This window comes from Falco punctatus, assembly GCF_963210335.1.
Source record: "Falco punctatus genome assembly, chromosome: 4".
Classification (NCBI taxonomy): domain Eukaryota; kingdom Metazoa; phylum Chordata; class Aves; order Falconiformes; family Falconidae; genus Falco; species Falco punctatus.
The window spans coordinates 115590756-115617626 of record NC_137583.1 but is presented as its reverse complement, the minus strand read 5'-3'; the positions used below and the strand labels follow the sequence as shown (position 1 = coordinate 115617626).

Sequence of the window (26871 nt, the reverse complement as noted above, 5' to 3'; positions counted from 1 at the left end):
AAGCTGCCACTGAGGCAACCCTTGCAAGCACCTTTCAGATCATTAGGAACAGCAGGAGCTTCATGAAGATTCATTCCACATTTGCTTAAACACCTGGGCCCAGCGGTCCCAGAGCCAAGGAACGTACACCAGGGTTAGCTGGCAGCTCCTCTGCAGAGTGGGATTTCCCCTGGCCTGGAAAGAAGGGCCCGGGGGGGAGAACACCCTGTGACCCTGCTGAGCTGCCACCCAAGGGTGCTGCCAGACCCGGCTGCCCTTGGGACACCAAGGCTGGCTGAGAGTCTGGGGTGAGCTGGTATGGAAATACCGACAACAAGTCAAGCTGTCAATTATAACGGTCCCTGGGAACACTTTCCCACGTGGATGAACGTCACTCTGACCATCAGGGCTGGCACGCACTGTTTTTCTCCTCCAGGACTCAGCGCTAGACAAGCCTCTGCCCATGTTTGTCTGCAGAGGAAAAATGATGCTGCTCTCGGACTCTCCCTCTCTTCACAGGTTTAGTGCTTGGGTTTTTTTAACTCACTCTTCACCACATCTATGACCTCACATGTTTTCATTTATTTACAGCCTCTGCTCCTAGCCTAAGTGTAACTTATTTTCTCCGCCCTTCCTTTCTGCCTCAGCACATGACACCCTGTAACCTGCCCTCTGCTTCTGAAGCAGCAACATTCCCTTCAGCCAGCATTTTGGTACCAGCGAGCTGGGTTTATGGTGACTATGGAAACACTGATGGTGGCCAGCAAGGAAAGCAGCCGGTGCTGCCATGGTAACTTGTGGCATTAAAACAGTTTCTGGAAAGCGCTTGCTCCTTATCCCAAGGCAAATGTCAAAGGGTCGGAAGAAGCCCCAGCGGAGGTGACCTGGTGGGGAGGGCGCAGCCCTCATGGGGCAACTCACCTGGGGAGTGCTGGAGGAGCCTTCCAGCACCATCTCCACAGTCTTGCCCGGCATCAGCTCTGTCCTCAGTGGTTGAAGCTTAAACACAGGGCAGGCAGGTTTGGGGCTCTGGAAGGAATCTGTGCCCTTGGTGTTACTGACGGCACGGAGACGGTCACGATGGCTGAACATGGGGAAGCCTTCTGTTGACCAACACAGCTGGTGGGTGCGTCGTCCTCTGTTTGTCACCTTGAAATGGTAACAGCAGCGATCAAAGCTAGAAGAAGAGATGGAAAACGTTATGGGGGCTGCTATTTCCCAGTGGTCACCCAGCTTCAGCACCCCAATGGCGTTATCTGACCGCACGCTCAGCAATAAAACCACCTCTGAAAAGGCTGACCTAGCTCGAAGCTTCAGCCAAAGCCAGACCCCGGCTGGCCCTAAGTTCAGCAGCCAGCAGCTGGTCAGTTTGTGTACAGCAAGGAAAAGCTTCGCAAAGATCCGTCACCTCAGGTACTCGTGAGCAGAGCATCACCCTTTGGTGCTCAGCACTCAGAGGGTTTTCCCAAGGTGCGTCCTGCAGGTCTCCCTGCACCAGGCACGAAGCTGGTCTGACCTGGCTGCAGGTGGGTGGACGAGCAGCTCTGCTGCCATTTCACCTGCTCCTGGGGAGCTGCTGCCTCAGGTGGCTTCCTCTGAAGATGCTACTGGGGAGCTGGCAGGGTGCAGAGACTCATCTGGAGATCTGGGCACCAGTTATCCCACCGCCGGGGCCCATCTTACCCCCCCCCTCACTCCCCCATCTCTTAGGGAGCATCCAGCTCTCCCTGCCCCCAACGCATCAGCTGAACAGGGCAGCTGGTTTTGTGTCTTAGGAAGGTAAATGCACTGTGAGAACGCAGGATCAGCATAAGCTTCCCCCAAGACAAACACAGCAACAAGACCCGGTCTACCAGCTGAGGGAATGGAGTGACAACAAGAGATTGATCACTACAGCTAGATATAAACCGAAACGAATATTCAATGGAAATTGGTTCCATTATGTAAAGAAGCACTAACTGCAGGCCAGCGTGGAATAATTATTCTACCCTCTATAAATCTGAGCACCACCAGGAACAGAATTGTTCCTACAACAATTATTGGGTTTTTGAAAGGTACAGAACACGTGGCTTGCAAAATGCATGTCTGCCACAAGCAGCTAAACACCAACACAGAAGTGACAGATTAGAACAAACGAGTCTTTGAAACACACTTTACAAATGATGTGTACAAGGCTTAGTATGAACCGGTTTTCTGTTGTGGACAGCGGCAGATGAAGGCTGGGGGAAGCTCTGGGTAGGTGCCTGATTTGTGGCTCTGGGAAAGCCCACCTCATCTGGGATGTCACCTGGGTCCCCCCAGCTCACCTGGTGGCAGCTCTGCACCCGCTGCCAACGGCGGCTCCCAACTAGCTTGCGGGCAAAGACACGAAGGGGGGCAGAGGACAATGACACCAATCCCACCCACGCTCTCCCCTCCACTGTGCAGCCCATCTGTGGCTGCACAGAGCACAGGGCACGCTGGCCAAGTGCCCATCTCCCTGTAACGTCCCTGCTTACCTGGGGGGCTTGTGGGTGCATATTTAACACACCCCAACGCCCCACCCCACCCCACTAATCTAGCCTAAATGCTTAAGGCAGCATCAACCTCCTCTTTCTAGCCCAAAATTTAGGTATCGGAGCACTGTGGAGCCTCTTTGCAGCCAGCAAAAGGAACAGGCACTTGGAGAAGAGTATTATTCTCGTCCCAAGAGGACTCCGACAGCAACAGCGCTTTGAAAAGGCTTATTTTTTCTCCCATTTGTAAGAATGTAGCCAGTTTCAGACACACGCACTAGGATCCGTGAATGCCCCCTTCCGAGCTAAGCTCTTTCAGGTAGCACATGCAATTTATCCCACCCAACCTCAGCCAACTTCTCCTCTTCTCCCGCTCAGAGCTGCTCCTGCAGGCACCCTCGCTCGCTTCTGCCTCGGGCTGCCGCCGCCGCAGTGCTGGCAGACCGCAAGGAACGCAGGCAGGGGAAACGAGGGAAGAGCGAGCGCCTCTAATAAAGAGCGGCCCAGCAGGGGAACCGGGGAAGACAAGCAGACTGATGGATGATACAGGGCAAAGAAACTCTGCAGCTCCTCCAGGACTCCCAGGCAGAAGGGAAATAAACCAGCACCATTAATTCAGTCGAGGAGTTGCTAACAAGCTACCACCAAGGTTTTCCACTCTTGCGAGAGAATAGTCCATAGCGAGTGGAAAGGTAAGCAACGTTATTGCAAACAGAAATATGTTTATACTTGTAATGTAGCATTTTCCAGCAGGAGGTTTCTAGGACCTGCTGTTTTCCTCCAGCTCATTCTTTGATAAAGTACAGAAATAAATATATTCCAACTAAAAACAAATCGGGGACAATCTAGCAACTGGTTTCCATTTTGGTCGTTTCTGAGGGTATCTAACAACTTTCAAACGGCCATAGAACACTCCTAAAGGAGTTCCTGTGGCTTCGGTGAAGCAGAGCCAGGACCTCGAGCACTGAAGAACAACTAGCCTGAAGGACTACAGCAAAACTCCTTGCCGAGCCCACGTGGGAAGCGGGAGCCGAGAGATCCCTACCTGAAGTGGAGGCCCAAGTTGAGCTCTGGAGCAATGGGTTTGTCGGTGACAATCGTTGTGCCCGTGCCAACAGCCTGGACAGGGATGACGTAGGTGTGGCTGTTCTCTATGGACACCTTCACCTCATCCTCAAATCTCTCGGTGTCGTCCAAGTTTGCTATGATGGCCACAGACACCTCGCTCTCGGGGGGGATCACTCCTTTACTGGGTTCAATCCTCCAGCGCGAGCGTTTGCCAGCCTGTAAGATGAGCCAAACAGTAACTTAGGATGGAAACCATGGACCCTGGTCTCCTGCGGGATGCAGAAAAAGGATTAAAGACATGAGGGTAAAAACCATGAAGGCTTCCTTTCCCCAACTCGGAGCTACAGTGCCTGGAAACAGCACCCGTGCAGGAGCTCATACAACCTCTATTTTACCCTCCCTTAACAGACCCACTTTGTTAACCCAGCTTTGTCTGACCCAAGGGATGCTCACCCTCAGGAGAATGCTATTGTCCCTCCAGCCTCCCTCTTGGAGGGCACACCCAGGGAAGCCACTTGATATCTCCTGGCTTCCCGACAACGGTGGCCGGCTCTGCCGTAAAGGCTCCAGGCCAGAGGAAGCCAGGACTGCTCCAGTCCCCCCGCAGCAGCCACACGGCTGGGGGATACTGCTGAGACCCCAAAGAATAACTTTGCAAAAGCGGTTGATAAAACCCCAAAGTCTTCTTTCCCAAGAGTCAGGCTTCTCAACAGCCCCTCAAGGGCTGCAGCCCTCTGTTCCCACGGATCATCACCTGCAGTGAGGTGCCCCAAGGCCCTCTGCTTTGGCAAAGTCAGCTCTAAGTGTTTATAGCAGGGCAGCGAAACAAGAAGCAGAAAGAAAACCACAAGACATGTGCCCTGTGGGCACGGCCTGGGCTTCCCAAGCACTCTTTTCCTCTGGTTCCTCACGGGCCTCCCTCTACGGATGGGGCAACAGAGGTGCTGGACCCCTCCAGCCCACCTAAAGCCACATTCACAAGGAGCAAGCTCGCAGAAGAGAAATGCACGCAGTGCTCCCGGGCCAGCAGGAAATGCACTGGGATGCAGACACGTGGCTTTCAAGTGTCCGTCACAGCATCAGTGCTACATGCATCACAGTTCAGCGCTGTGTTTGGGATGGCAGGCACCACTCATCCAAAACTCTACAGTACTGTCGAGAAGAGGGTTACTTTCCTTTTCTTTTTCTTTTTTTTTTCCCTTTAAATAGAAAACAACGGTGTGCTCAGAGGCCTGACATGATAAAAGCAAGTGCTCGATCCAGGTGAAGTTAGCTCAAGTTTCCGTCCGTCAGGCTGGCAGCTCTGAGCTCTAACAGGACACCAGCCAGCCCAAGGGAGAAGAGCAGCAGAAAACCAAGCAGCACTTTGAAGTCACAGAAACATTTAAAATAACACCCCAAAATGACCTCTGCTGACAAGGTGAAGGCTAGCTGGAGGCCAGGGAAGCGATAACTTGCTGAGCATTCAGGGTCCCAGCAGCAAGCGTAGGTGCTCCAGCTACGCTAACTCCTTAGGCTGGCTGTGCCCTCCATGTAGAGCAGGTCAGGGCTGCATGCCTGCATCCCGTAACAGAGCGTGCCAAAGGCATCAAAACGATTCCGGGCACCAGCAACATTTATACACTCAGCTCCATTTCATTTGTCCTCTAGGGCTTCAAAAAAAGAGTCTTGAAAAAAATTTTTAAAAAAGCAAGATGAGACTGGGATGGAGGCAGGTGGCTGCCACGGGGTAAACACTGGGGCCTCACTGACCACGGAGGATTCCCACCAACCCTCCCCTGTGGTCCCTGCAGCTGGTCGCTGGCCTCGGAGGCATCGGCTGCGCTGCCGCCAGCCAAGGGCTACCCAGCCAGCTCATTCACACCGAGCCAGTGGGCGTCAGGTTTTCACTGACGTTAATGTACAACTTCTCCTCCGATTCACGCTGACACAGGGTAGCTTGCTTGAAAAGGAGACCCGATAGCGCTGCTCCAGAGGTGAATCTGCAAGTCTGCTATCTGACAAAGCTCATTTATCACAGCTTGGCAACAAGCCGGGCAGGAAATTGTACCCAAGGAACTATTACTGAGGAATAATGACAGGCTGTCTCGATGGAGCCAGACTCGCAGTGTCCCGGGGTGACCCAGCGCAGACCCACCGTGCCCTGCCAGGCCAACAGCCCACTCCGGAGGAGCACGATTTGCATCGCGTCCTCATCCTTTCCGTTAGCATCTGGTGTGGGTCCCAGGGGCAGCACAGCGCACCACTGAACAGGAGACCTGCCAGGACCAAAAGGCTCTGCCGGACCAGCTCCGCTCAGGTTTTTAGGTCAGCTTCTGCCTACACCGGTCCAGGCTGTGTCCCAGAGACAAGAAATCCCTTGGGAACACGCTAAAAGCATCCATCCCCCTGCTCTGAAGGCCAAAATCTAACTTCTGACAAGATCCCTGCTCCTCGCTTAGGCTTGAATGCTCCAGAACACGATGCAATAGCTGCACGTGCTGGGCAGACAAAGACAGCGGCTATTTCTGTCCCTGCAGGAGCTTGTACCACTGGACGCCAGAGTCAGAGCGCCAGGCAAGGGCTGGCATCAACCGCTTCGAGAAGCTCAGCGCTGAGATCGTTAGCTTCTCCTGGGACAGATTTCATTGGGAATAAGAGCTGCCAACGTTTGCTTCTAGCGGGCATCAGCGCGCATCAGAGACGGACGGCTGGATGGCTGCCCCAAGGGATGGCTGAGGAGCCACCAAGCTGCCCTCTGCAAGTTACTTTGAGCCCGTTAAGTGAAGTCATCTGGTCATTCCGGCCTTGCACGAGTGAAAGAAGCAGCAGAACTCAACATGAAAAGTGCAGCTGTACTTTACCAAGCCATAGCTCTGGCGAGAGAGTGCTCACACCTCGTCAGGCGGATCCACCGACCCCGGTGGGGGTCACGCACGAAGGGGAAATAACCCCCCGCCACATCAGCTGCGCACGGAGCCTTGTCCCAGGGGCTTTAGCTGTCCTAAGGGGCGGGAGCCTGTGCTCTTCATAGCAGAGTGACTCCTCACCCGCACAAACGGCCAGTGGCAGAAAGAGCCCAGAAGCACCCTAAGGCCCACAGGGTGGGGATCAGAGCACAAGGCTGGCCGGATGCTCCCACCAGCCACCAGCCTCCTCCTGGCACCTCGGCACCAGCATCTCCTCGGCAAAATCAGGGGGACCGCTTTGGTTGAGCCTCTGCCCCAGAGCACCAGCAAGGAGATGTTTTGTGAAATCGAGGCAGAGCCTCTAAAGCCAGTGAAAAAAAAAAAAAAAGAAGAAAAAAAAAAGAATTAAAGTGTGGCACTCACTGCCACCAACAACGGAGCCCAATTTGTCACACTTGCTTCAGCTAACAGCAGCTGCTGAGTGAGCCAACGAAGCTTGTCTCCATTTGTGTCCCCTGGCCATTGCTCAGCCCTCCAGGTCCCATCTGCCCTCCCCGCTGGGCTGGGGAGACCAGTGCCACCACTCTGCACATTGGGGCTCTCCAGCCAGGACACGGACACGGCTTGGCCAGCTGCTGCCAAGCACAGGATTGAACAACCAAAATCCTCCTGCTTTTCCCTCGGGAAGAGAGCTCAGCTGAGTCACTCTGGCCTGTAGCAGCGTAACTGCTTTGAAGACTTCTACCCTTCTTGAACCCTGTTGGCCAGCAGGTGCAGCACAACGTGACAAGTTCCCTTTTCCTAGATGAGCAGAGTAACAATTTCTTCCATTACTGAAACACAGCAATTTTGAAAGACCATGAACCCATAGAAGATACCGGATGCCATAAAATCCAAACTCTTCCCTAAGGCCAGGTTTCAGGCACCTTTTCCAAGGTCTCCTCCAAACCTTTGCTCCCCCTTTTAAGGCCCACGTGCCCTGGACCTAAGCCTGAGTGACACTGGGAGGGACACAGCCTTCTACCTTCCTTGGCTTTTGGTACAACCCCTCACCAGCATGAGATTGGATGCTCCTGGCCACGAGCCATGTTCACGACTGATGCTGTGTGTTTCCAGGCCCTGTCAGCTACAACAAAGGGCTCCGGCAAAACCAAACTGGGTGGAAATGCACAAACTGGTACTGCTGTATAAGCAAAACACAGCCTTTAAACCCAAACCAAGGGTTTCATTCTAAAGGTGAGCTTTTGGAGCACCATGAGGCTCTGGTGGGACAGCTCAGGAAAGAGTTAAGCCTATCCATCTTCAAAACTTCTGCTCACCTTGGAAGAGGCCACATATGCAGGGCTAGTGCTGCCCGTACCCTGGAAAGTTAATTTAACCCTGATTTCTAAACAGCACTGCAGATATCATGAGAAGGGCGCAGCACTGTCTGCCTCTGTCTCACTATGAGCAAACACTGACAGGCTGGCTAATTATTCAGCTGCTTTGGGGGCGGGGGGAGTGATTTACAGTAGATTTGAAAACCACCCTCTTGCTGATTGAAGTCTGCTCCGACTTCAGCGAGAGTAGCAGGGGAGAACTGCAGACAATGCTGATGTGCTCTTCAAAGCCTTCACTGCCCGCAACCTGCACGATTTGCTCAGAGAGCAACAGAATCGCCCGTCAGCCAGACCCAGAAACAGAGTCACTAAAGCAGCATCGGCACCGTTTGGAAGTTTATCTCCGTGTTTTGCGGTCTTTCCATATGGCCATTGCATTAATAAAAGCAATGTCATCAAAAGCTTGAGGGAATAAGCAATGAAATTAGTAAATGAAACAAATCCTGCACTACAGGGGAGCAGAGAGTATGGGAACTGTGTGTTCTGCCCTTGCTTACACCGCACCTGACCAACAGCCTTTATACACTGCCTGAAAAATCCATGGAGTTATCCACAGCGAATACCAGTGACAAGATAACCAGGTACAGCTTTTTTTTAAAAAAAACAAAACCAACCAACCAAATCTTGGTCTAAGTTGAATGTGGCAGCAGCTCATCCCTGGGAACGCAGAAGGGGATCTGCACTGAGCCACCAGGCACCCTCCTGAAGACAACCCAGCTGGCTGTACAAGCACTGCTGGAAACCAGGCAGCAGTGAGCTTCACCTGGAGCACAGGGCTCTGGATCAGGGAGCTCAGGGCTCAGGCTGAAGGAGACAGGACCCCGCATTACGACTGTCATGAGACGAGGAAACCCCAAGGAAGGTTTTCTCTCTCCTCCTTGTTACAAGGCACTGGGAAACCATTTGTCACCCTGCGGTAGCACATAACAGACCCAGCACGGGGGTTATGCAGGCAGAAGAAAGCTGCCACTGATTAAGAAAAATTACACCCTAGGCCTGTCTTTTCTTTCCTGATCACAGAGACGTGATACGCAGCTGCCTTCTGTGATGCCAAGAGATGACAACCTTAGCAGTCACACAAAAGATCCCTGAGAAGACAGCATGACAAAGAACAAGTAGGAAATGATCTAAGAACGATGCTTTTCCCTTTCTGCAGGGAGAGCAAACACTTCCATCAGGCCATAACAAGCCTTTGGCACTTGTCAATACGGCAAAAATCAGACACTTCAGAAGGCAGGAAAAGAAGATGACAGTGGAGCAAGGAGGAGAAACAGCCGCTTTTGTCAGCAGGTTACATCAACCCCCAGCTAAGCTGCAACAGCTCCTTCATGTTGACCCATTGCTCCAGTCATTTTTACCCAAGACAGACACAAATCCCCCCCTCGCTGGATCCAGAGGATTCCCTAACAGGCTGGGCTGCCTGGCAGCTGGGAAAGCAATCTGACAGGGAAAAGCACACCCGACAGACACAGGATTCACTGGGTGAGCACAGGACGACACACTGGTCCCAAGGGTCGCAGATCTGCAGACACCCTGGCAAGCAGGGATAAGCCAACCGAGGACGCAGGTATGCAGTCCCTACACCCCTCTTCCCACCCAAAAAGCCCCATCTCAACACACAGATTTGGCGGGTTTTTATTTATTTTCTTCTGGTGGCAGAGATGCTCCCTGCTGCTCCCTGCAACTGAGAACAGAACAGACACAACTCACCCAGCAGAGAGGAGAGGGGTACAGGGAAGCTGGTGCCTGAGGGGAACTGCAAGTAATTCCTGAAGTCACTATCCCAAAGTGAAGTTCACCACAAATCATCCTGGCTTGCTCAGGTAATGATCTTGTCTCCCCCAAAGCGAGCAGCAAGCTTGCCTTAACAGGAAGAGCAATTTTCACTCGACGGTTAAGAGTACCATCGAGGTGGCAGCACGGCCATCTGCATTACAGCATTTTCCTTTTCTGTTTCAAATAAGACACCAGCCTTTCGTTTGCCCTGTTGCTGCCCCTTCAGTTAACCTCATTCAGTTTGTCAAGCTGCCCATCAGTCTGCATAACATTCCCGATGCAACGCTCCTGTGAAAATTTCAGCCAATAACTCGCTCTTTCAAGTGGAGACCATGATCTCTGAGCCTCACAGCCACCGTTTGCAGATTGGCCAACAAATGGGAGACAGGGAAATGACGGCTCACCACCCTGCAGCAACCTCCAAGCAGGAATCAGAGCAGCGGCTTTGGCGCTTTACAGGACACAAGGCTTGGGTTCAGGGACACGGGGGAATGAAGGATGCCTGTGTCACCCATCGGCTGGGCTAAGGCACAGCCCAGCCTGCTCCGCTCTCAGATGGACACGTGTGCGTCACCCTGACACCCGACTGCATCTCGGGCTTTATCTCCACAATTATTCAGTCCCCTCTGCTTCCCGTCAAGGAGCTGCCAGGCAGCGTAAGGCAGCCAAGGGCAAAACTTCAACTGGGGCAGCAAAAGAGCAGCAGAGCAGGCAGCTGCTGAGGGCCAGGGCGCAGCTCGGGCACATCTCGCCCACGCCCGCGCTGCTCCCATCAGGCAGCCTCAGCAGCACCGTGCCCACAGTCTGGCTGAAGAGCCCTTGGTGAAGCGGCTGATGGAGCAGGTCCCCAGGACCTGCCTCCTGGCACGTCTCCATGAGAGCAGCAGCTGCCCTGAAAAGCAGAGATGCTCACCATGGGGGAACTCGGCCCCGTGGAGTCAGCAGGAGGGATCACCACACACACACAGAGTAACAGAGCAGCTGGGGCTGGCGAGACCTCTGGAGACCATCTGGTCCAAGCCACTGCTCAAGCAGAGCCCGTCTTCATTGCAGGGAAAGAAACCGTCCCTGAGCCGCCGCGTATTACTGCTCTAGTGATCGATCAGCCCCAGGATTGGCAGGGATGGCGGTGAAGCACGACAGGCTTTATTGCCCAGTCCCATGGGTTAGGGCCCTGAGGCAACGGAGGGGCAGATGTACCCTGCAAGCCCCCCGGCTACACCGCGAGCTGCCCGGGGAGGAGGGAAGGCATTGCACCGGGGCAGCAGGACCCCAACAGCTCTGCGGGTCACTGCCTGCGACAGGCATGCAAACCCATCATTTCAACACCAGTACCAGCCATCCCTGGTGGCTTGCTCTCGCCACAGATGGCAAGCGAGTTTTCATGGTGGATTCAAAGAAATCTGCCCTGGGAATCCCTCCCCCACTTGGAGGTTACCGTTGTCCCCCAAACAGCTGGAAAAGCAGCAAGGAGGAAATTCGCCCCCCTCCTCCTTGGCCCAGGAGGCTGAGCCTGGCCTCTCGCACGCTGCCTGATGCTTTACCCGCAGACCCAGCCAAGCCCACAGAGCCAGGCCTGGGTGAACCAGCTCCACAAACCCAACCCACCCAGCGTGGAGCAGAACAAACCTCCCCCCAACCCTGTTTTTAAGCCCCTCACAGATCCCACCTCCAGCGAGCGGCACATCCCACCCAGCCTCCGCACGGAGCCCTCCCTGGCTGCACCAGCCCTGCCCCCCCTGCCAGGGCAGCGACCCAACCTCCTCCTGCCACCTGCCACGCAGCTTGTCAGCTGCAGCCTCCATCAGTTAAACAGCCTTTCCCTGCGGCTGGCCCCCGGAGATGCTCTGCAACGCGACGGAGCCCACAGACTCTGTAGCTACACAACCCTTACCGTTCTGTGTTTGTGCAATGCCACAGCTGGTTGGGCCCCCAGCAGGTGTGAAACTCACCTCACCACAAGCAGGCCGAGGACAAACTTCACACCCCAGACTCTGTCACAAACAGCAGTCTGACACAAAGCAAACGCAGACCTAATGGGGAAAGTGTCGGGAAATCCATGCCCTTCCAGGAGCAAAGGGCCACAGGGGCCTCTTGATCTCTGAGCTCCAAAGACACGACTCTCCGTTAAATACCCTCCAGAAAACAAAGGGAAAACCTGTAAAGATGATCCAGACTCCTTTCTGCACAAACGTCTATGCAAGCTGTCTACTTTACTGAGGGGGTGCCCCAGCTAAAACTGCCCCCAGAGCCAGGCTCCTCTCACTGCGTTGGGACGGAATATCTTGCTTTCTCTCCGAGACAGCAATATGGAAACGTTGCATGTAAAAATCAAGCCACAGGCTGCTACAGACCAGTCAATTTTCATTGGGAAACAGCCCCACAGATACTTACCATCTCTACACAGAAGGATGCAGGGATGACAGCCTGATTGGAGAGGTGGAGACTTTTGGACGCATCTTGCAGAACTTCAATACTGCCAAAATTTATCTCCCTCGGATGCACGTAGACAACTGGTCCTTCTCCAACGCTCACTAAAGAGACATTCTGCTCCAGGAAGCAGGTAGGAAAGAAAGGAAAAAAAAAGCAGGGGAAGTTAAAAAATACGAGACAGCTCTAAGGGTCCTCCTCGACGAGGCGATAAGTACGGCTGTTGGAAGTTTTCAGCGTTGCAAGGCTGAAACAGAAGGCCCGGGGCAAGTGCAGGCTCGGGAGCGATCCCATCTGAAAGCCACAAGCTCCCGTTCTCAGGGGACAGAGAAACCCTGGGTCCCACGCTTTCCTTTCCAGACCTCCTCCACAGTTAGCTCTCCTTTCTCTGCCTTGTGCCTGCTCCCGCTCCTTCTGCCGCTCAGCCTTGCCCCAAACCTCCCTGATCGCTGCTGCTGCACAGCGACACTTGGACAGTTACTTCTCTGACATTCCCAAAAATGCACCTCTGCAAACCAGCACAAGCCAGAAGCGAAGCAGGCTCTTCAGAGCAGAGATCGTGCAAGTTATGGCCTCTGATGTGTGCCTAGGTGTATTGCCGGTATGACACGAATAACAGGCATTAATTATTCATTACATCATTCAAGCGGTGTTTTTTCTCTTGACAGTCAGACCCAAAAAGCTTTCTCCTTGCAGAACTGGCACAGACTACTGGAGGAGGAACACAGATCCCTTTGCTAAACCACCTTCCCACATCATTAAAAACAATGAGAATTTGTCCAGTCTTGCTGTGGATTTCACTGGTTCCAAACACCTGAACACTTCAACAGGATCTGAATGCATAAAACTCCCAATGCTGACCAGACGCTGTATGATTCACTGGAGGGCACAGAGTACGATTTAACCGAAAAAGAAACCAGCCTCCACCGTGTACAACCTTTAATGATGTCTGGCTCAAGGAAGTGGTATTGACAGCTGTCAGAATCACCAGCCCAACTCAGCCAGAAGCAGCAGCAGCATCCAGAAATGCTCATCCCTTGACAGGGCACTGCTGCGTGCAACTAAGCACCAAAAAAAATCACCTACCAAGGCTGGGGCCTCAAAAATAAGGAACTGAAGCCATGCACGACGATGCATGTCTGGGCGATGCTGCCCAAAGCTCCCAGGAAGGAGGAGCTGCAGGGAAGAGCTGCGCCTCGCCAGCCAGCTCAGCTTCCTGGTGACAGCGGGACAGCAGCAGCAAAGGTAGGGCAGAGCCCTTTGGAGATGAGCGCAACAACATCTGGAGGATGCCCAGGTGAGCTGGCTTCTGTCAGCCTGTGTACTAACACCACGCATCCTCACCACCAAGGAGAGGGCTTCAAAAACCCCAACCCCTTTGTCTACAGGGTTCTTAAAAGGGACAAGAAAAATGCCATGCAACAGCGTTACAGGCAACATGGCACAGGGAAAGGAAGGCAGCAAGAAGAGATGGCAGCTCTGCCATCGGCAGTATTGCCACAGCTACAGACACAGCCACCAGCCACCCCCCCACGCCCCCCCCAGCACCGCTGGCTTTGTCAACAGGTAGGTCATGTCACATTTGATCACTTAGGAACGAAGAGCATCTGACCCTGGCGGACAGCTGTGCTCGAGTGCCCGCTTATTCTGACAGCGGCCAGCTGCCAAACCCCCTGCACACGAGGCACACGAGGCTGCCTTGCCACCAGTAACGCCAGGGCTGGGATTTACCAGCTCCTTCATGCAGATGATACACACCAGACTGGAGCTGGCACGTGGTCACCTGCAAACAAAATACCTGACAACAGAGCTGTGGAGGGACTCTGCACGACCTGGATGAAAGATCTGTACCACGTTCCGCCTGAAACGGTGGTAAAGACCAGGCATCGAGACTGGGCACCCCAGCCTAAGGCAAGAACGAGCTTTGAAGTTCTATTGGAACACGCAGCCATTCCCAAGGTCAGACTTGCAGCCGTACGGGTAGGATCTGCCACCAGCGCAGGACGTGTAACAAGACAGCCAGCTCTTCTGCCAGCCCAGAAAGCTTTGGGTGCGTCAGCTACCAGGGAACTACTGGAACTGCACTGCAACCAGAAGACAGACCTATAGAAAATGCAGCACATCTAGTCCTTTCTTTAGGGACAGCTATGATTCTCCAGCTGAAATGCTCGCCCTTTGGGCAAAACATCAACACGTTCATGTCCAAATAGAAAAGATTACAGTAAGGTCAACTTTCAATTTATAAATTGTTAGCCCAAGGGTAAAAGCTTTTCAAGGGACCTGCAGCTCAAAAACCAGGTGACAGTTAAACAACTGGCTATTCCAGTGGGGAGAAACCCTCCTCTTCCAGGGAAGCATGCCTTCTATCTGCGAGCAACTGTTTTGTCAAACGTGAGACTTCCCTGCAAAGCCTGCATTGCCTGGCCTTGCTGTTGACTGGTTTACATGCACATCCCCAGCAGCCTGGGGTGAGATGATCAGTAGCATCCAGGGGATTTGGCATCATCGTTTCAATTCATTTTATAAAAAGTTTATATCCCTGCATTTGCTTTCAAAATGCCAGCCTTCCTTTCCATTACAGAAAGCTTCAGGTTCTCAGGAATCCTCTGATATCCCCTTCCATGCTCAGAGAGAGGACAAGACATTTTAAAACAGCTGCTTCAAAAGTTAATCTCCTTTTAAATTCAAAAGGTTTTTAAATTAAATTATTAACTAAATTTGTTCTCTGTTTCAGCCAGTGGAAGCCAGGACACCACATACAACATTCTCTTGCCTACACTTTGTTGCTGCTGTACATGCCTGAATGCCAATGTCTTGTAGGAGGCTTTAGTCCAGGAATGCTTCACCTCACCCCTTCCCAAGTTTGGTAGGGAAAAAAAACCAACAAAAACAGTCTGTGCTCCAGATGCAAGCAGCGTGGAGTCTCATGCATCTTTGGCTGGGGCTTTTGGCAAAGAGATATGATGGATATTTCTCAGGTGGGATGGACCTGACTTTCATGAAAGCTTAAATCCAGCTTTACAGAATTCATCATTTCAGCACGGCCTCCTACACCGCCCTTGCTTTAGCGGCATGCAGCAATGTCCCCGTGTGCTCCTGAACAAAAGTTCTAATGAAGCAGCAGTTGCTGCTCATCTAATAATGCAGGAGAGCGAGAGACCCAGGAATTGTTCTGGGTTTCAGGCTGGGCTTGTTATCCCGCCTCACACGCCCATAATTAAACACATCTCAGACACCTAAGAGGACACCACCCTTCTCTAGGTATTAGCTGTTACTTATGCCACGAACCCCTTCTTTCCTTGTCCACACCAGCCACATATTATGACCTTCTCCCTTTCCCTGGCAGAACCCCTGTACACTTTATGCCCCACCAAGATGAGTCACGCAAAGGCACGCATCTCGCCTAGCACTCACCAGCGGGAAACTTTCATTCCCAAACACTGAGACACTAGCAATAGTGTCCTGCCTTCCTATCGCCTGGGCTTCCAGCGTAAACGGGATCTCCACCGAGCTGTGAGGCTGGATAATCCCACACGGCACAGGGCTGGAGTACCACACAGCAGCATCCTCCTTGTGCTCCTGTAAGGGACAGAATCAAAGACAACAATTGTCAGAATGTGACAGAACCTCAGAGTCTGAGGAAACTTCAAGCTCCTTAACATCTACCACAGCAGCAATTCACCCACATTTTTAAAAATCCCTAGGAGAAAGCAGAAAAGCGCAACACAAGGTGCAAGATTTATATGGGGCTAAGTAGCATCCTCACAGGGTCCAAAAGCTGCTGCACTCACACCCACTCCGGTGCTGGTGGCCTCCTTGCAGCCGCTTTTCACAACCTTCAAAGTTCTCCTGCATGAAAGCACCCCAAAGACTAGAACCAAAACTGCTTCCTAAAGAGTTCAAACCGCTCCTGAAGTTCATATTCAGGTAGCCTCCCGTTCTCTGCAAAACTTGAGGTTTGAACACTAAACAGCAAGGTCTTCTCCAAACCCCCTTTTTTTCCTAATAAACCCCTCGATAACGATGTTGGAGGGCAGGAGGCGAACGCAATGCCAAACCTGAGGAAGGACTGCATAGCAGCCTGGAAGATCGCTGTTGTTCACAAGGGTCAGTGTCCGCTCGTAAGGGAATTTCAGAAAGCACCGTCCGAACCTCAGAACAGGGCTGAGCACGTGCAGCGGAGGAACCACACACCTGGGTGAAGAGATGACCAAAGGGAATTAGAGACACTGAGAGAATGTAGAAGTTGTTCACTCCCCAAACAGCATGAAATAGAGACAAGGCATTTGTCTCTGCCAGATAGACATTTCCTACCTCTACAGCAATCACTCACCTCTAACTTCTTTTTTCTCAACAGCCTCTTGTAAAGGAGGGGCAGACCCCGAGACTCCCGTGGCAGAGGCTGCCCAGTGCCCTGCCCCAGTGCTCTCTCATCAAGCTTTGCCCCTCCTTTGCCCCGGGAGGCCGGCAAGGACCCTCCCACAGTCCCAGCAAGGCACGAGCTCTGCGGGAGCCTTCCCGCTGAGGATCAGCGCTCCCCAAAGCTCAAGGAAAACAAGACTCCAGCATCTCAGTAAAAGCAACTCCCTCCTCTCCCGTACCGCTCTCGCCCTGCCTGAAACCTCAGCCGCTTGCCCCCGCGATGGAGGGCACCAGCACCGCCTGCCTCTCGCACTGGGTGACCAGCCTCTCCCAGCTCCTGCAGCTGCCTGGGTCCTCCACCCACCAGCCCACACGCTGACTCTTCCCATTCCCACTCGTTTTACAAAATTGCAGCCCAGGCACTGCCTGGCTGACCGCCTGGGAGAGGGAACAGCACCAGCGAACTGCGTCCCTCTTGTCATTAAACTGGCACCCGCTGCGGCGCAACGGCATTGAGCGTGGCTGCAGCAAGAGCAGCTTTTGGCTTAAGTCTGGGAATGTTCATGCTCAAGAGAACCAGAGAAAGCTGAGCTCACCTGCCACACCAAGGACGAGTTTCCCCTTTAGTTTCCCCCCACCAGTCCTGCCATAAGCCCCTTTCCCATTTGCACACGCCTTCACTAACTGAGCCAGACCCCAGCTTTCAGCAGGCTGCTCGCTGCCTTCCAAACAAATGCTGCATTTTGGGCCAACCCAGCACAAGCCCACCGCTTGCAGGGAGAAGCAGGGGCAGCCCTTTGCAGATTCGTTACTCCTCAAGTCCCAGACGACAGGCCAACAAGGAATATAAGCACTGTTGCCTTCAAAACAGAACAAGAAAGGCACGGCCCTGAGCACTGAGCACAGGTGCTTCTCAACACGGCCGCTGGCAAAGCACGGCTGTGCTCACAGCGAGCTGGGCAGAACCAGCTCATGAAGCACCATTTCTCCTTTGGGGCGGCAGCCAGCACACCACACGCCAGGCAGCGTGCTGGGCCTGGCTACGCGGGGAAAGGTGGCCAGCTGCAAGGAAAGCACCGGTACCTGGCTGTGAGAGGCAGCGCCAACACCTCCTGGCCAACACCATCCACGTCCAGCACCAGCGCCAGCTCGTATTGCCTCACCGTGTTGGAACACAGGGTGACCTGGTAGAGGAGAAGAGCAGCGTCAAATACTTCAGCACTCCCAGAAGCCATCAGCCACGCACGCGTGGTGTCCTGCACTTCTCCTTCCATGCTAAGGAAAGGGAGCGTTTTGCCTTGGTTCTGCTGCTGCTCCACGTGTGGACCACTGCCTTTCCCAGGAACAAAACTCTGCTGACAAACCCCACCTGTGAAATACACCTTGCACACCAGGGCACGTGTAAGCTAAATCAAAGCACAACTCATGGTCTACTCACCACTGTATTAAGGGACCAATTTTTCATCCCAACTACAATAGCGGGAACCCAGGGGAGATCTGTTGACTTTCCCAGAATGAGTTCAGCTTTACAGTGGGAAGCTGAGGGCAAAACGTGGCCCAGCAAAAGCTGTGCAGTTTGTTCATGGCTGCTGGAGCTTTCTCAGCCCCCGCTGCAGTGAATGCAACTCATCCTGCTCAACAGGAGAGGAAAAATAAGACCGGGAAGAAAAGCAAACTGCTTTATGCAATGGCATCTCTCTTTTCAACAGCCACCTTCCGTCCTCACCCTTCCTCGGCCCCCTTCAAATCAAACAAATCGCTCTAAGCAGCTCAGAAACACACGCACGGCTTCTGTGCTTGACCACACGATACGTGATCCTTGGCTTACGACTCTGGAAACAAAACGCTGCTCCATCCCAGAGTCCCTCAGCTAACAAAAGCCCATCTCTTACTTGGTTATGCCCAAAGCCAGCAGCGCTGCAGCCCTCGCGCGCGTCACTGACGCTGCAGCTCCACCTGTTGAAGCACGTATGGCCGGGCTCATCCCATACCTGGATATCCAGGGCTCCTTGGGAGCGGATGATGCCTTTGCAAGGCATTATGGTAAATTCCATTGGCTTGACGTGATGTTGGGCTCCCTTCCTCCAGGACAGGCAAGCGTTGTCTGAAATCTGAGCAAAACTGGTGACGCTGCGCTGTCCCGAGCCATCGCCAGGAATGCGAAGGTTGAAAGTCACAGGCACCAAGGAGGTGTTAGTGAGGCGACACGACAGGGTGTGAGGAAAGCCTGGGAAGGTGAGACAAATATCAGTTAAGTCCCCAGTTACGCTGTGATTCCTGTTGCAACTCTCCTGTTAGGATAAAACCCTGCTTGGAGTTGAGCTCTTGTCAATGTGCACGGCAGGTAACTGAGAAGCTCAGGGAGGAGCGAGTTGTGGCTGAAGTTGCCTTTTCTCTCGACGGCCGAGCTTGCTTCCTTGGGCAATGGGCAGCGGTGCTGGTGCTGAAGAGCACAAGTCTCTCCTTAACTGTGAGGAACCCTCTCACCTGCCCCCAAACCAGCCCCAACTCTTTCTCACTGACGAGCGTGCATCCAGACAGACCATTTATCCTGAAAATTCAGCCTGTAAAATTCCCCATTAACTCCATGAACATTCCCCCGGTTTTCAATATATGAAAGTAGCAGATTTTCCTTACTGTAGCTTCTCTTCAATAACAAGGAAGGACGAAATTGGGCACTACAACATGATGCACAGCACTCTGATGCAGCTTCCCTAGGCAGGATCCTTAAGGCAGCTCCTGTTTCGGGGCAGCCAGACTGAGCACAGCACGACTGAGCACAGGACAACTCAGCCCACCCCACTGCAGGCAAACCTGACGCTTCCTTAGAAACGAGCAGGAACGTGTCTCGCCTTACCTAACAAACGGGGACATCACATCCTCGCTGCCTTTGATTACTGCCCGCAACGCCTGACATCACTTTAGCTCTGACACTTGCTTTCCCTAATGGAAAACCAGTGATACAACCACACTGGGTGGCAGGGGATGTGCTGCAGAGGCAGGACACCAGCCCGCAGCTTGCTCTGGAGCGGACACCAGCTCTGCCAGAAGGAGACACCTCCCATGCCCTGCTTACCAAGCGCTATTTGCATACAGACAGGGAGAAAAACCACCTGCAGGCACAGCAGAGGTTTCTCCCGTGCCCATCAGCAGTGAGCATTGCCCACCGCCAGCAATTACTCCGGCCGGGGGGCAGGGGGGGCACAGAAAGGACACGCACAGACTGCACAGCCCCAAATGGGACCGAAGTCGCCAGAGGCAGACAACAGTCAGCAGCACAGTTACAAGAAGCAAAAATACAATAGCTGCCTTCAGCTGAAAAGGCCTTGTTAACGAAATCAGATTAAGTAGGATGAACCTCCTATTACACAACCGTATTCCTGCCCAGTGCGTTTCTTGTGGGTTTATTTATTCAAAAGGAAACACAGCAGTGGCAGAGTGGTGACGCAGGGAGAGGGGGAAGTGGCTCGGGGAAGGTAATGAGCTTACTTAAAAAGCCCACAAACATCATGAAAACACAGAGGCATCCAGGGCGCAGAATGATAACTGCCCTTCAATCAATCCACAATTGATTTCACATTTAAGCTTTAGATCGTCTCAGTAAAAAGCCTTTTGTGAGACTCGAGATGGAGAATCAGAATCTGCATTTCAATGGAGACACTGGGGCTCAGCCACCCGCTCCGTCAGCGCTTCAGCTGGGGAAGGAGAAGGAGCCCACATCTCTGGGGACATCAGTGCCCAACGCAGAGCTACTGCCTGGGCTTATTACCGGGCAGGTGATAACGAGGAGCCCTCACGGCACAAATCAACATCTCACACTAAAGGTCAAGTGGGGTAAGCATTCGCCCCGAGCAGCCACAGGCTAGCGTGTGGCTCAAACGCCCTTCTCCTTCAGCCCCAACCCCCGGGCCCTTCTGGGACAAGGGCTTTCACCATCATTCTGCCGCCAAGGATTGGCGGGCTGGGGCTGAGCAGGCTCTGAGGGCACCAGAAAAATACTGGCTTGCTATTCCTTTGGCCCTGTTTGCTCTCACAACAGCAAAACACCACCTGAGCAAGCGGCAGCCCTGCTTTTAACACCCTGAAGGCTGCTGTGGAGGAACACAAGCGACAGACGCTCTTCAAGTGCTTCATTTCAGTAAGGCACAGACCTCCCGACCTGCGGTCCAAGCCCAGGGCACACTCACCAAAGGAGACATCGCCGAAGTGGAGGGAAGGTACATTGAAATGGAGAGTCGGTCCAATGACACAGCCCCTGTAAGGACAAAGGCAGAGGAGGAACTGGCTTGGTTAAAAAGAACTGCAAAGCATTCAGCTTTTGTTACCACCGGGACAGATAAAAGCTGGTCTCAGCACCACAGTGGGTTTCAAACCAACCCGTCACCCTCGTGCTCGACTAAGACATTAGACAACACTTTTTTCTCTGCTCCATCACCAAATGAGGTAGGTGGGAGATGATTACCCAGAGATGGCTACAGATGTGCCCACCAGGCTCCTAGAACCCTCCTCACCTGACAGTCAAGGTCACAGGCTCAGGGGATCCACCCACACTGAACCGGAATTCTTCTGTGAATGGCCCCAGGATGGTGGAACTGAAGGAGATCCGGAGGATTTGGAGGCCATCTGGTGAAATGATGCCCTCCTGGGGGTGGAAGGAGAAGCAGGAGCCCAGAGCCGTTGCTGGAGGAACCAAGCTGAAGGGGGCATCGATGACTCCTTTGTTAAACAGGATCGCCTGCAGCAGCAAGAAATCAAAATGGAAATACATGAGGAATCTTCCTTCCTTACAGAAGGCTGATTTCTTCTCTAATTAGACATCTATAAAAGGGCAGAAGATACTGTGTGTTGCTGCTTGGCTGAAGCTAAAGAACACGCAACGGGACAGGTTCTTCCTTTGGGCTTTTGCATGCAGAACAGCGATAACTTCACAGAAACGGAGTCACCCTGGGTTTATTCCACTGACACAGAGCAGTCCACTGGGTCTTGCAGTGCAGAGGACGTGCTCAGCATCACCAAGGCGATGCAGACCTGCCCCAAAGAGCAGCAAAGGGCGGTCGCAGCATTACTAGCGCATCGCCACCTCACTGCTTCTGCTCCAGACGAGCCCAGTCCCGCCAAGGGCAAAACACATTCAGCTCCCATTGCCGCCAACAAGCTCATCTGATGTAGAAAATACCTCGGGACAGCCCTATAACCAGCTTCAGCAGCACTCCCCGGCTCTGCTAGGGTACGTCAGTGAGGCTCATTTTATTCTTTTCTTTCATCTGAGAGTCTCTCTGTCTTTGCTCAACCAGACACGTCAAGAAAGGGCAAGAGTGAGGTGCATGGCAGCTCCACCTAGTCTAAAGAATTTCTCTTTCACAAATATTCGCAGCCATCATCTGCTAATTTACCATTATTTACTGTTCCAACAAGCGACGCAATCCTGCGGCGCTTGGTGAGATTCAGCTCTCTTCACGTTCAGCAAGGAGCGCCCACACCTGCCTGTGAGTACCAGCACGCTGCTGGTCACCAGACCTACCCAAAAGCAAAGCTCTACAGTTTCCGATGGCTGCAGGTGACATCCTGCCATTTCTGCGCTCCCAACTACCTGATCTGGAGGTTTTTTCCCTAATTTCTGTCCCCACAAAACCTGTCAGAAAAACTGAGACAGAAGCAGACATACAGCCCTTATTTTCCAGTTTTGCAGCTGCTGTTGAAAACATTCACCTATTCCAACTCTGCACTGGTAACTGGAAAACTGCTCATGTGTTTTACACCTTAGTTACAAATTGCACTTAGGGATCCTATGCTGAGGTTTACCTCCAGTCTGGCTGCTCCATACAGCACCTACAGTATCATCTACTTATTCACATTTTCTCAAGTAATGAAAAAAAAAATAATTTATATAAATAGACTCCTCCATAAAGTATCAGCATTAAAAATGCATAGAGCGCACAATATTTTGGAAAGAAAACCCCTTAACATGTCCTTCCCTGCCACAGTCAAGCTTTTGAAAGTGTCTGGCACGACGTATTGCCTCATTTTCTACCTCTTTCAGTTGCTGTATTTTTTTTGGGGGGTTAGATTTTTGGGGTTTGGGGGGTTTGTTTTTTGGGTTTTTTTTGGGGGGGTTTGGGTGGGGGTTTTTTTGTGGTTTTTTTTTTTTTTTTTTTTTGACAGAAAACTTGCCACCATGGGTGGGGGGAGGGAAAGCTCCTCTGCTTCATTTCCAGAACTGCTCTGCTCTGTTCATAGAGCCAGAGGGGCACCAGGTCTGAAGGGTGGCAGGAGGCTGCTCAGCAGGGACAGCGCTCCCGGTGCCTGCGCGGGCAGCTCTGCGCGGGGAGGCTGCCCGGCTTCCCTCTGGCGCCAGGAACCAGCTGGATGCACTTCACTGAAAGGTGTTTGCAACGGACTCGAGTTGGAACACAACACGTTTGTTCCAGCTGCTTTTTAACCGCCAGGGTACAAAGGTGCAGTGACTCTAGGGCTGAAACAAAAGCCTCTGGATCCCGACCTTTTTGACCCGGTGTTGCTTTCATGTGTCAAGGGCTGGTTTTTCTGCACGAAGCCTCCCAGCTGGTCTCAAAGGGAGGTTGCCAAAAAGCAGCGACTGGGGCTTTGGGAACAACAGACACACCCTTCAGACCCCATCAAAACTATCCAGATTCCGCAAAACCTCCCACATTTCACTCACGTCAAATATTCCGTGCTCACAACTGCCGGCGTTGCCAGAAATCCCACAGGCCCACAAAGCTCACCGCTGCCCCAGGAGCCATCAGGATCCACCCCAACCCCGGAAAACCCCACTGCTCACCTCATAGCTCTGGGCTGATCCAACAAAAACCTTCCCGATGTCCAGCTGGTCAAAGCTGAAGCGCAGCTGGGGCCCTATGCCGCTCCCTTTGATGCGCAGGGGCAGCCTGGTCTCACGGCCTGGGGAGAGATCACCATGTCAGTACGGAATTCCTTCTGTTCGCCTGGATTTTCCAGGCAGCCTCGGAGCCAGTCCCTGACTCCGGGCTGGGTGGCACCAGCACTAGGTGCTCTGCGAGAAGATACAGGACCCCTCTCTTCCCTCAGAAGATATACTTTGGGGCTGGCTTCTCATTTCTAACCGAGTCCTTGGGCTGCTTTATAACTTAGCAATCACTTTGCACCCTGAAGAAGATATGCTGCGCATAAAAGACGATTTCGGAATTCCTTCCCATGCACTTAGACAAGCTTTGAAAGCCGTTCAGTGAAGGCACAAAGCTCACAAAACAGAACCAAAGATAAAAACCTGCTGTCTGTAGACGACCGCACAGGAGCTGAGAAGGAAGAGCCCAAGCACGGCCCAGCAGCCGGCTGACAGCCGCACCCCAGCAGCCTGCGGAACCCTGCGCAGTTACCGTATCAATAAAAAGCTGTTTCCTGGCCTTTGCATCCGCCAGCTTGGAGCAGTAAGGAAGGGATCAAAGCAGCTGGGTTAGTGATCTCAGCACCCTCCAGAATGGGAGCCTGGCTGCTGGGGACCACGGGCCTCGCACCTCCTTCCTCTTAGATGGGGAAAATCATTTCCCTGGATGGAAACCTGATAGGGACCTCCCGCTCTTGAAAACCACCTCAAGCAGCACCACACAGACGGAGAGGAAGGACAAGGTAACCTGAACCACGGAGCTTGCTGCAAGCATTCCCTGCCCCGTGCCAGCACAGCAAAGCCATCACCTCTGTAAGGGCAAAGGCAGCGTAACTCGGTGGGTCAGTGATAACCGCTGCCAGCAAAAGACGTGACAGCACTTCTGTCAGCCAGGAGGAGCATAAAGCTTGTCTAGCAGACTGCTCGCCCCGTGCTTCCTGGGCAGGGAGCTCACCCTGCTGAGGGCAGCGAGCCCTGTACAACACTACGCAGATGCAGCACGGACTTCGAGCCACGAGGTGACCGGTCCCACGCAGGGAGAGCGGCACACGCCTGGTACTTTCACAGACACCCTGCGCTCAGCGGGGCTCAGCCACCTACGGTCTGGCAGCGCCTGGAGAGCGGGAGGTGACCCAGGGGCAGGGAGCACGTTTCACTCAGCTCCTACCGCCTCAGGAGCCTGGCAGTGCATCCATGGATCCAAGGCTCAGCTTGCAGGTCTACAGGGGCTTAGTGCTCGTCCACCAAAGCTCTTCTGCGGCGCAGCTCTCTGGCCTTTACAAACACCTTGCAGCAGAGCAAATGCCTGGTAGGAAAGCTTATCCCCTCGCTGCTTTGGCTGCTCTAGAGCCATCAGTGGTCAGAGCCAGGCATCCCAAGCCCTGGCTCTGCACAGACCAGCTGGAAGCCACAGGGACAGCAGGAAGGTGCCGGCGCTGCCCTTCCTAGCAAGTCCACGGGGACCAAGTGGGCTGGAAGAGTATTTGTGCCCTGCCTTTGCGGTGGGTGGCAGGAGGAGGAGAAAGGAGCCGTACCTGAGATGTCGCAGTAGACTGTTTGTTGATAGACTCGGGCTTCTCGGGGTTTGAAGATCACCTTAACTTCAATTGAAGAATTTGGCCAGACATCTCCCTCCTAAAACAGAAGCAGACAACAAACCATTTATCCTCAAACACTACATTTCTTGTTTGCAACCACAGCCCTGTAAGCCTTTATTTAGAGCATCAATGAAGAGCAAGAAGCAAACAGCACTTATCCAGGTTTGTAAGACTTTGGAAGCAGCTGCAAAAAATGTCAGTCCCTTACCTTTACTAGCACCTGGTAAAGGCTTTTTTTTTTCCTTAATTAGGGTTCTAATAAAGGAACCCAACTGGCTGGCTTCAGCAAATCAAGCATTTCTTCAGAAGTACCAGCTGATCTAAGCACAAGGCACCTTTTTCCTCCAACCCTTCCCTTGCATCCCTGTCTCCCTATGGCCATGGGAATGTTTTACCCAGATCAGAAGAGAGTCAGCAAGTCAAAGGGATTTTTCCACTCTTCGTTACAAACGTGCTGCCTCTTATACCCTCAACCTGTACGTGCATGTAACTCTTTAATGGATTCTGGTGAGTCAGGGCACTCGGCACCAAGTAGAACAAGCCCTCCTGCCTGGGGAGCAGTGAAGACCAGGTTCCTCCTGCCCTGTGCCGCCAGCACTGAGCCAGCTTGCAGGCTCCTCCAGCTGATGGATGACCTGAGAAGGGAGCTGAGAGTCACATGCAGCCCGGTTCTCTCTGCAAGGTGCGTACATCCCTGTTTCCCTGAACACAGGCTCAAACAAGAAGAGATGGCATTTGCTTACAGCTCCACACCTACTGCAACCAGCAAGCTCTTTTCCTTGCCAGGCTCTTGCTCCGGGATTTAAGTCCGGCCCATGGTACCAGTGTGTGCGCAACCGCTGCTTCCTCAGGGTCTTCATTCTCTCCCCCTCTCTCAGAGTCCTGGCACTGGTGCTCAGTCCCAGGGAGCCTCGTCATGTGTTTTCAGAGACATCCCTGGCTTCTAAAGGCTCTTGCTTCTTGCGACCGGTTTCAACAAAGGCACCACTGACATTCCCCTCCGTCCCCAGCACTACAAATGCTTCCTCATCCATTTGTTGGCATAAATATATGCGTCTCTGACAACCGTAATAATATTTTAAAGCAATGAAAAAAATAAGGAAGACCACAAAAAGAACAGTTATTTTTCTATGCACAAAGCTTGATTCTGCTTGCTGCTGGGTATTCTCCGTACTTTGTCCAGAAGAATCTTGAACTGACTGGAGCCTCCAGCACTGCCGCAGCATAAATATTAAACAACTATAATACTTCCCATCAACTTAGCACATAGAGCTCAGAGGCCAGCCCCCACAAAAATTAAAGAGCTATGACATGCTGAGTTACTGGGCTGCACCTACAATGATTCCCTAATGCACAGCCTGCTCAGAGGGAAGAACAGGTAGAAAGAACTGTTTCCAACTCCAACAAACCAAGCGTAAGAACACAGAAGAAACAATAAAGTCACCTGGATTTTTCTCAAAACCTAGAGAAAACACTTTGCCAGATCAAATGGACTTTGTGTTTCTACCCAGCAAGCAACTGGAGGAAGATGAAGCATTACTATACGATAACACACTCGCTTGAGGAAGCAAACTGGGGACACCAGCCTGCAACCCACAGTCAGCGTACGAGACAGCAGATCCCTCGGGTCCTGCTGGGATGCTGCACAGACTCAAAAGCGTCCAGAGAGTAATCTTGAATTTACAGGAATAAAAGCCTTTGGGGTGCTGCTCCAAACAACATAAGCTCTGCTACGACACCTGGAGCTTGCCTAAGCCGAGCCACTGAGAAGAAACACTCAGATGACGGATTTCCCTGGCTTGGCTAATTAGAGTCTAATAACTCACCAGCGCTCCTCACCCAGCTGCTCGCTGTATGTTTAACAGACTGAATTCAGTGGTCTCACCCTGGGCAGGCAGTCCCTGGGGGGGCGGGGGGTGGGGTGTGCATTAGGCAGCTGCTTGCATTTGCTTCCAGCCTGACAGCTGTAGCTGAACACACACCCCGGCTCACCGGCGTTCTGCGCTCCTCCTTAAA

The 26871-nt window shown here is 52.8% G+C and overlaps 1 protein-coding gene across 1 annotated transcript in view; it reads right to left on the bottom strand.

Annotated features, from left to right (window-relative positions):
• The window catches only part of LOC308063679 (hydrocephalus-inducing protein homolog), a gene marked incomplete at its 5' end in the record, with an annotated part of 100414 nt that overhangs the window by 47656 nt on the left and 25887 nt on the right, over window positions 1–26871 (bottom strand). Inside the window, 11 exons of the mRNA XM_080386980.1 lie at window positions 901–1156; window positions 3520–3758; window positions 11980–12132; window positions 15430–15594; window positions 16074–16209; window positions 17461–17561; window positions 18369–18604; window positions 20565–20632; window positions 20889–21112; window positions 23177–23295; window positions 24793–24892. Coding sequence (XP_080243106.1) covers window positions 901–1156; window positions 3520–3758; window positions 11980–12132; window positions 15430–15594; window positions 16074–16209; window positions 17461–17561; window positions 18369–18604; window positions 20565–20632; window positions 20889–21112; window positions 23177–23295; window positions 24793–24892 — 1797 coding nt within the window. The remainder of the gene's footprint in view (window positions 1–900; window positions 1157–3519; window positions 3759–11979; window positions 12133–15429; window positions 15595–16073; window positions 16210–17460; window positions 17562–18368; window positions 18605–20564; window positions 20633–20888; window positions 21113–23176; window positions 23296–24792; window positions 24893–26871) is intronic.